Here is a 10,858-nt window from a genome sequence, read left to right on the forward strand (position 1 = left end):
TCATCTCAGCGGCCTTCCTTTAGTAACTACCAAAGCTGATCCAGCAATAAATTTTGCATGGTCTTCTCTGCAATACTTAGCTCTCCCGCTTTGCTCAACTGTTAAGGCTACTACAACACTTGTATCTCAATACTGAAAGAAAGGCTGAGAAAATCGTACCAACTGCTTACTTGATGCAAAGACCAGTTTTAAAAAATGACCCTGGGGAAATTCTTTAACGCTTATTTCCGCCTATTTGGCTCCCTTTTGGTCTATATAAAAATTCTATCTATATTCTCCCACTTTTGCAAACATCTTCTCCAACTACCGTTTTGGACTCGTAGCCAATGGATTTTAAAGAGATATGGTGTTTTGAAACTTCTTCAAAAAATAGACCAGCTTGTGGACAGACTCCATAAGCGTTGTCAAAGTACTATCCTCTTTTCCCTAAGCTATGTATAATTCAAGTGGACTCAAGATGTTGTTTTTCCTGTGTGTGTTATATATATATATATATATATATATATATATATATATATATATATATATATATATATATATGTATATATATACTCATGTAAGTCTATAAATGTTGTGTAGAGAGGATTGAAATACATTACTATTACATTAGAAGAGTGTGACTAATTTAGTGAATTTTCGAAGGTTGAAAGAGGAGGCGCATAACAAACATCCCTAAACACACATATATATATACAAAAACCGGGCATAATCAACAAAATATATAAAGGAAAAATCTGAACATTGTGGGAGGATACAGGCATACCTCATTCATTTTCACGTAACTGCAAAGAAGCTAAACAAAATAAAATTCAAGAAAAGCGAGAAACATTTGACCTTGACATATCCAGTAAAATAGCGAGTTCTTATGAAAAAAGGCCCTCCAAAATTCATACGTTTATGTGAAAAAAGGAAAGGACAACAAGAATATAATTCAACTATAATCTACATTGACTGCTATTTCAACTATGAAGTTGTATTTTTTATAGTTCATTTCTTACTTATATTCACTTTTTTTTTTTTTTTTTTTTAATCCACCAGTTAAGTCGTTTATATAACTAATGACAGAATTAAATTAGTATTTGGAGTCTTAATAAATCTTTTGTTCTCTTAACATGGCACAATAGAAACAAAAGCCAAAATTACAAAAACAACAGAAGCACACACACGAAAATAAAAAAGAAAGACAATAATATCCAAACAGGAGAACCAAGAATCTTAACAAAAAAAAAAAGTTGCGTTAAGTCCAGACACATTAGTTAAACTTGTCCCTCCACCTGTTCAAACCAGAATGATGGAATGTCTAGAAAATACACTGGAATCTATAATAGAACATAATAAAAAAACATTGCATAATGGTTTATATGAATAAAAGAAAAGTAAGAAAAACATTAGGTAGTGTTTTAACACTCAACGATTAACACTTTAGTATTTAACAGTCACAGGAAAACATTCAAAACTCAATTTTTCTACTTGAGAAAAGAAGGTCAGGAGTAATATTCTTACAGGCAAAGCAGACGCTTTGAGGTTAGGGGACATATTTCTTAGTATGTCTGAACTTAAACACAATTGGAAACACAGAAAGCAGCTGACTCAGAAATCATGCCTAAGGCCAATGGGTACAGAAGCTGAACACTTACATTTTTATTTAGCCGATAATGCAGTCTGCAATTTGGGAAAAAAGCCAACATTAGTTCAAAACAAAGGTAAGTGACTATCAATGTAACACACACTACAAGACTGAACATGCATTCCACTTCCTCTTTGAAATCATAGGTAAATCCAGAGGGAGATGACGATAATACGCCTCTCCCTGATCCGAGATTATATTTTGTCTTAATATTATTCATTTCAGATAGCTTTACTACCAAAATTTGTATACTATTTGCAAAACAATGTTTTTCAAGGCAAGCCCCACTTTCCGATCACAGATATGGTGTTACAATATTGACCTTCCCACTTATTGGTCAGTCGAGGTTGTATTGGTGTAGGTAATAAATTAACAGATGGAAATAAAAAAGTCCCAAAACGACATATTCTCTCAGGAAATGTATTAGAAATCTTAGAACCTTTAATAGTACTACACTGCACGTGAGTTTAGTACATAACAGCAAGCCCTTCAATAGCGTACTCTAACAATGGTAAGGAGATTGGCATATATAGGAGGGATTCCATGGGGATGAGATACAGACCAAAATCATTGCAAGAATAGACTTAATTCCATCTAGAAAATTACAAATCAAACTAAAACTACACAGACATTCAAAATTCAGGCCATTTAAGACTAGTACCAAGACACTAGAACTGCCTGAAAGATACATTAATGAGCAATTTTGTAAAAGGCACATTTTAGAGCACATGGTTCAAAAAAAAAAAAAAAAAAAAAAAAATTCGCTTGCGGAGTAATGGTCTGCGTAGTGCAAGCACCGATCTCCAGATTCTCTGCCTTCGTCCACGAGTACAATGCGTGCCTGGAGGCAAATCATTCGACGTTTCCCGTGTTTATCCCCCAGATTTCTCCAGATACCTATTTGGAGCTGAGCCGACTTTGACTGAGCTTGCAAAGCCACACCGCTGACCCCCGTTCCAAACCAAAGAATCAGCGACGTCAGGATTCGAACTCCAGCCCTTACGGACACAGGATTTCAGGTCTAGCATGCCTACCCCTCGGCTAGGAAACTCAACCTACGATTTACAAAAAAAGCTAAATTTACTTGCTTCCTCAAAATCCTCTGGCGAATAGGAGTCTAAGGCCTGGAATGATTAAACATTTCAGTTGTCATATTACTTGGAAACAACGGTCGGTATTAAAAAAAAATAAAAAATACCTAATAGACACTACATGACAGTATCTATATATAATAGGTCATTGTCCCGTTCTAAACAATTTGCGAGCAAAATCAACTCTTCATCCAAATTAGGGAGCCGGGGAGGAATCTGTTGAACTACAGAATTAGCCAAATACTTTCTTCTTTGAAGAAAAAACATGCTGTTAATAGTTTTTCTTCATATAAGTACGTATTAAAAGAACAACAATTTGAAAATTTTAAGCTGTTAAATTAAAAATAAGTTCAAACATCTTCTTATGGTATATATATATATATATATATATATATATATATATATATATATATATATATATATATATATATATATATATATATATATATATATATATATATATATATATGTATATATATATATATATATATATGAATTCTAAATCGCACAGTGTTCTTCTTTATCTCATCAGTAGATAAACAGGATTGCAGATGGCTCTACAATATATAGTGGTGCGAAATTCATTGAAGTTTAACCACCTTGAATATGGGACTGAGGCAAACATATTTTCAAATCTAATAAAGAAAGTGAATACTAAATTAAAATACATTGTACCAATGGATATATTAATTTAAAGTAAATTTGGATAAATAATTTAGTTGAAGGAATCAATCATAGTTTTTTTTTCTAGTATGTCTATTTGAACACAAGGTACCCAGCAATGGTTCTTCTCAGAAGATATAAATTTACTCAAAAAAAAAGTCGATCTGATTTACGCATATTGATTTTTAATAGTTTTTAATACTTTGAATACAAAAGAAGTCTAATTTAAAGTCGATGACATCCAAGTAAGTCCATTATTTCCGCTTAAAATGTTCAGACTTGTGAATTTGGCACACAAAACAACTTGAATTACATAACAAACAGATCCAGAGCACTTCAAACACATTGAGCTTACTAATGAGAATCTGGAATCTTACAGTCTTACCTCGTTCCCCTCGACCGCTGCTTGGCAGTGTTTATTGACTGTTTTGACTTTTGGTCCGTATCGGAATCCTCGTCATTATTCTCTGGATCCACACCTAAAGGAGATACATATATATTGAGTATCAGTTTATTAATAAATACAAACATTGAACAACCCTCCCAAATCAGAGTATCTCAGGTGCAGAAACTATGTTTTAGGCAGCTCCTGTTTAAGATTGCAGTCAAGTCGTCCAAACCTTTTTTTTTACAAGATTCGCAGCACCATCTGTAACTTGGTAACAGTCACATAGTGTTGACACCAGTCTATTCCATAAATTTTGATTTTAACTACTCATTCTCATTAAAAACTTCAAATTCCCATTTTGGCTAGTTCTTGAACAATTCAAATTTGAAGAAATAGCCTACTCATCAAATTATCAGTTTAACCTATGTTTTTGAAAAGAAGGCAACAGCACTATTCTGCAGCTCTTGTTAAATATTACTATTCTTATAAGCATAAAAATTGTTTTCAACGTAATTCAATACTTTTGATTTTATTAAGGATTTTCCCCCTCTTAAAAGCGAAAAGACTTACGAACAAGGACGTCCTAAGAGGAAAATCCCTGCACACCTTCTCCCGTCCTTGAAAGATTAAAAATACGCAAAAGGTGCAAACTTTTGTAATTAAATAAATATTTGATTCACTTTGCGCTAATTTTTTAAACCCTTTATTCAAAATCCTTGATGTTTCGACGTACCCCCCCCCCCCTCTCCCCACGGAAAAATATCTTACTGTATCTAATATTGTTCCTATAGTTTCCTTTATATTTTATATCAGTAGGATTTGCCTGTTTTTGTGTTAGGTTTATTTTTGCTCATTTAAAATGATTTTCATATTTTAGTAATGTCATCCTAAATTTGTAGGTCGCCCTTTCAGTTCTTTTTGCTTGGTTTTATTCTCCCACCACCCCAAAAAAATCTATACACTTCAAAGATTTTTCAAATAGTTTCCTATATTCTTTGCCTGTTTGAATAATGCCATCATAAATTTGTATATGTAACTATTTTTTCTTTTTTAAAGGCAACCGTCAACTTCAACTACAAATAGGAATAAGCGATAATACTAGCTGATTAAACATCGGATTCATGAGACAACACTGCTTAGTAGAATATAAATCAACCAATGATCAAAATTTTACATGTCTTATGGTGGCGTGATCTCCGATCGTACTATGATGGAACTGACCTCTGCCATATAATACAGGACCCCGAGTTCTGCCGCAGCTGCAGCAACCCCTTGCAGAGCCTGGAATTAGATTCCAGTGATAAGATTATTCAAAAGCGGCTCCATTGTAATCTGAACATGAAGAAGAAGAATAAATTTTAAAAATGAAACCATCGACCATTGCCTATTTGAATGTAAATGGACTAACGCCCTCTATTGGGCTAAGGCCTGCATAGCATACCCTTCAGATTAAACTGTTAAATTCTCCAAACTCTACAAACTACGACCATCAGTTAAAACCCTGACGGACATGACCTTCATAAAGACTACTGAACTCGAAATATGCACCATTATTACCCAGTGCCTGGAATCCAAGGAGCTATCACAAAATACATAAATTGTGTTAATCTGTAATAATTTAAGACGCCGCACATGGAGGGAGAAAAATGAAGAGGACTCATTAGTCGTAACTGAAACGGCCTTAATTCTAACAGAAGAGGTGGTGGCAACCATCATAAGTGTTTGAAACAGGTAATTTGCTGTACTTTCCAATTTCAAGCTGTGCAGGTAGTCAGAGCACTTGCATAGCTCATCAGAGTAATTTTAGCAATACCCAAAGATTAGGGATTCTTGTCAAAGGAGGAAGAGGCCATTATACTTGAAAAATAAAATGAATTATTAAATATTAATTTCGTTGATTTCAAGTCTACTATTGAGTCTTTTAATAACTGAACACCTATGAAGAGTCACTTTCTATGGATATTTTTCGGTCAGTTTCTCCTTGCTAGTCCCAAGCACCGACATCTTCTACCTCCTGCTGCCATCTCAGTAACAAACACCACGAGGAAGAAATTATAAATGCCAATATCTTAGAGAACTAACCGGATTAAAATTCATTCGTACGGATTTTTACAAGCGCCTTAAACAAAATATCCTACGGCTAGTATTGTTAAAGGCACAGCGATTTAGTTTACGATTTTTAATACCAAAGACTACAAAAGCACCTGTATTGAAATAAATTATTCTCATCTTATACCAACAAAATTTAATCAATAAATTTTGCTTCTTTTCTCCGTAATTTAGAAGATGAGGATTCCAGGATGAATCTTGGAATTAAGCACCCCCTTTTATTCTCTTGTTGCAATCTATGATTCTTGAATAAATAGACTGGCATTATTATAACAAGTTCACCAATTATAATAAACGTTTTATTTTGAAACGAGGAAAAAGATCAAGTTTGAGGCTGTATAGAACACATTCTCTATTTACTAATTATTTCGTTATATTTATTTCTTTATTGCATAGAATAAAATTACAGTGTAAAAACAATTGAACAATCAGGTATCCATTTAATTCCTAAGCATTATTTCTCGCATGCTTTGGAAAATTTCAACACGCGCGGATTTGCGTTTTTCCGCAAAAAGGTAAGAAAAAAATTGTTAACAAATCGTTGAGGTTACATACAAAAAGCAGCATGTGAAAACTATGGGTTAATAAAAGGTAAAGGATGCGGCACTAGACCCTTAAGGTCCGAACCAGCGGTGCTGATCTCCGTCTCAAGGCCCTTCAGCCAGGAAGTGCAATGGGGGGATGAGTGCCAGCTATCCTTTGCTTTTACACACCCTTCCTGTTTACCTTCCCCAGATTTCCCCATGTACCTATTTAGAACTGGGTCGACTCTGGCTGAGCTAACAGAGCTACCCCACTGACCCCCGTCCCAAACCAAATAATTGCGTACACTAGGACTCGAAACCTTGCCCTCTCGGACAAAGGATATGGGTTAGTCACAAAGCCTACCTATATTTGCTTCTGCCGACTTTCTTGGCTCGATCGTCTTCTTTTTGTGACTTTCTTTGTCAATTTCGGCTGATTCGCAGATCAACAGACCTGTCTTCCTTCGATCATCCGCTCCAATGCAAGCTTTAATTAGCTCACTTGCATTCTCTGAGCATTTCCTTTTCCCAGGTCGAGTCACTTCTGGAGTATTACTCCTCGTGGAAATAGATGGACCTGATACCTCAGAGTCGGGCGTGTTGCTATTTCTATCGTCAGAACGAAGACTGCTTCCAGAGTCCTCTCGCTTTCTTCTTGTACCGCGCTGCAATTACGAGGGAGTAAATTATTTTTTGGTAACTATGGGCTGATTAAGTTTAAGGACAAACGGAATAAGAAATACAATATATATATACATATATATATATATATATATATATATATATATATATATATATATATATATATATATATATATATATATATATATATATATATATATATATATATATATATACATAATATATACATATACATATATCATAGTTTAGACACAAAGACCAATAAATCGTATAAGAAAAAAATTGCGTCGAAACGGTTTTCCACATTTTTATACATTTTTATCAAAGAAAAGGCGGTTAAGCACATTAAGAAGAAAAACGTAATTTTACTAGGAAAAGATTGCGTTACACAACAATCTTTACAAAATTATGAAAACGTGTTTATTTAATACTTGTCTTGCTAAATTTCCGCGCAAATAACTGGAAAATAGCTTACAGATTTGCGAAGTGCAGTTCGTAGCTACCAGAAAGTACTAACAATTAGGGAAGAGGGTGTCTACATTTATGAATGAAATTAATACTGGTCTACAATAAAAAAAATACATAATTCCTAGTTTTAAAATAATAATAAAGATATTTAACAATAATTTTACTAAGGCTGCTTTCCACAGAATTGACCATTTTAAACTTAAAAAAACTTAAAGTAATCATAACTTAGTTTCTAATGATGAAATTGAAAAATGGTAATATATTCATTATAGTGGCCACAGTATTCGAATTTTCTTTTTTTTTGAAACATCGGCAATACCAAAAACATAAAACTTTGACAGTTTATTAAGCCACATATCAATACTAAAAACTGGATATTATTTTTCTTTTCCTCTTTTTGATTGAGATTCAATATTATTAAGTGTACTTAGTAAGGATCGATAATCCTATAAAAAGGATTTGGCCCTTCTTCAGCCCGATAGTGGGGAGAAACTCACATTCCATCGTTCTTAAAGTTGCCAGTTATGCATAGGTAGGAGGGAAGAGTGTTAGGTTTTGAAGAAATTACCTCAATACCGGTCGAATTTGAAATAGTCTAGGCGTAGGAAAGTTAGGGGAAGGGGAATCCCAAAAAATTGGTTGCTTTTGAATACATCGAGATTTAAGAATAAACCATTGTGACTATTAAAAAAGTAGTCAACAATTTAATGATATTGGTAATTTGCTTGGGAAAATTAAGCAGTCAGTTGTGTTAAAAATTAGATTGTATATTCAACCTTGGCAAAAACAGATTTTCCCAGATAGCTTAATCAGGTTTCTTTCTTATGGGAATTCCTTTGCCTTTGAACTATGCATTTGATGAATTGCGTTTTTTTTTATCGACACATAAATTTTGAGACAAATTACCCATACAATTTATAAAACTGTTACTCACAAAGTTCTTATCCTCAAATAATAGCCATTTAAGCTGAAAATTTACACTAAAGCAAGATGTTGCCTATTTAGCAGTTGTGATCTTGATAAAGTCTAATTCTAAATTTTTGAAAAAAACAAAAACAAAAAAAAACAGTACTTTCTTTCATTTTATAAATGCAACAATAGACACGGATGCATTTTTTACATACATGCCGGAGATAAGGGAGGTAGGAAGGGCATTAGAGTCGGTTATAAGTTATACCTGTTCCAACTCGGGACATTTTCAATATAGCCTGCTGACTCCAACTCTGACTCGTAAAACTTCAAAAAATAATTGCTCCGACTCCGAGTTGTAATACTTCCGTTTTGGTAAAGGCCCTTTTTTCTTCCCTTTTTGTAAAAAGTACATAGTTTATCTAATTCTATTCTAAATACAATTTTGATAACCCTATCAATAGCTAATATTTATCACGTAAATTATTTATTCAGCATTGCCAGAATTACTGCAGAGTACAAGCATCTTTCTGCATTTTATACGTAATATATTTCCAAATATTACATACATATTTTTCAGTAGTGAGTGATACAAAAGTGATACAATTAATTGATTACATTTTTTCTGTATTAACACTATAGTACTATGGTACAAAGAATCCTAATCACTATAATTAGCCTACAATATTAATTTTATTTATTATTGCCACTTTTTAGTAGTGTTTGAGAGTATTTGGCTTGACTCCAGCATTTATGTGTTTCCATGACACCAACGCCAAAGGATCTTACATTATTTCTGCTACTCCGACTCAATTCGGCAAAAATTTACTAAAATTCCAACTCCAAAGCCCTGGAGGGTGGCCCTAGAAAATTAAAAATAATGCCCTAAAATACACGTTTGTGGTTTACCCACCTTCATGCCTCAGGGGTAACCCTATAATCCATATAGAAACTAAACTTTATGACAAAATGTGATGGTGCGTGCAATAAAAGTATAGCATAATAAATTGAAAAAGAAGCAAAAACAACCCGACAACACCATTCTTGAAACACCACGATCCATTTTTCCTTCAACAGTGTCGCACACAGTACACACAGAGGAACCTTTCCGATTTCCACATTGGCGACTTCTTCGGTGGAGAAGCTTTGCTTAGAAAATGCGAGTTTTTATCCTTTTATTTTATCTTTTAATTTTGTTGTGTTTCTCTTCAAATGCAGTTTTTATATTGTTTTTTTTTTCAGCTGATAATGGCTACCAGATGTAAAATCGAAATGTCCGAGCTATAGTTGTAGGCTATATTTGTTTCTATGTCCTTATTAAAAGCTTTACTGTTTTTTTTTTTTTTTTTTTTTTTTTTCAAGGGCAGCATGGCCAAAGAAAATATCTAGCATTTGCTTCCATTTAGTTTACAGTCTAGAGGTGGAAATTCACAAACGGGGCCGAGGGGGGGGGGGGTGTGAGACGAGCACTTTCGCAAAATTCCTAATGAAGACAAAAACAGATATTTTTCAAGATCTAGGGGGGGGGGGGTCTCTACCACTTTCTATACTGGAAGAAGGTACTTTCAAAAATTTAAAAGGGGTCAATTGCATCAGACCCCTTGCTTCTCCCCATTGGAGCCCTACCTAAGCCTTACACTATTCATCCCCATTTGAAGAGCATATTAAAGAGCTGAACAACTTAAGAACCTGAAGCGTAAAGAGCGGGGCGCTGAGGAGGGAACGGCCCCTTTCATACACGGAGTAATTTTTGTTCGTTTTAAGTTTTAATGTCGCTCCTTACTTTCAGTTAAAAAAACTTATTTTTTTTTATATTTAATCCCATAAAAAGACCATAAGTCTTGAACTTAGGACATGTTGTTCAAAGATATTCATCACATAGCCAGGATCATACATGCAGGAAATCTAGGAAGGGAGGAGGGGATAGAATCTAGGGGGAGTGAATTTGCTATTTTTCCCATTTTTATAATGAAAGCAAAAAAGGGCATTTTTCAGATCACCCACCAAAACTGTATTTTCTTTTATCTAGGAGGAGCGAAAAATCAAGCGGAGGATAGGGGCATGTATCCCCCTGTCCGCCCTCCAGTTGACATCACTGCAGATAGTATCAAACCTGAAAAAATGGTAATTTTTAACGAAAAATTACTTAATCTGAAATATCTTTATTAAGAATGAAGGAAAGCTTAAATATGCAAGTGACCAAGGTTACAACAATTGTTTTATAATGCAATGCAGTCGGATTATTAACTAGAAAAAAGTAAGGCTCTTATCTGTTTCTTTTGCAGGTATATAATTAACGCGATATATCTGTGGACCTAAGTTCTTATTATCATATCTTATTATGCTAGAACTCCCCCTAACTTGGTCAAATGTATTCATCCTAGTTGCCTCTCAATTCCATTTCCTATCTAACTTCTAACCTCTAGGAGCATAGCCG

The 10,858-nt window shown here is 34.0% G+C and overlaps 1 protein-coding gene across 8 annotated transcripts in view; it reads right to left on the minus strand.

Annotated features, from left to right (window-relative positions):
• Positions 1 to 10,858, minus strand: part of LOC136041931 (uncharacterized) — a 66,486-nt gene that overhangs the window by 10,589 nt on the left and 45,039 nt on the right. For 3 of the 8 annotated variants that reach the window (XM_065726727.1, XM_065726726.1, XM_065726728.1), the window contains exons 6-7: positions 6,767 to 7,067; positions 3,767 to 3,860 (exon numbers count right to left, since the gene is read on the minus strand). In XM_065726727.1, coding sequence (XP_065582799.1) covers positions 3,767 to 3,860; positions 6,767 to 7,067 — 395 coding nt within the window. Of the gene's footprint in view, positions 1 to 1,637; positions 1,663 to 3,758; positions 3,861 to 6,766; positions 7,068 to 10,858 lie in introns of all 8 variants that reach the window. The other 5 variants (XM_065726731.1, XM_065726733.1, XM_065726732.1 and 2 more) reach the window with 2 other exon arrangements.

Source organism: Artemia franciscana, unplaced genomic scaffold, assembly GCF_032884065.1.
Source record: "Artemia franciscana unplaced genomic scaffold, ASM3288406v1 PGA_scaffold_50, whole genome shotgun sequence".
NCBI classification, from domain to species: Eukaryota; Metazoa; Arthropoda; class Branchiopoda; order Anostraca; family Artemiidae; genus Artemia; species Artemia franciscana.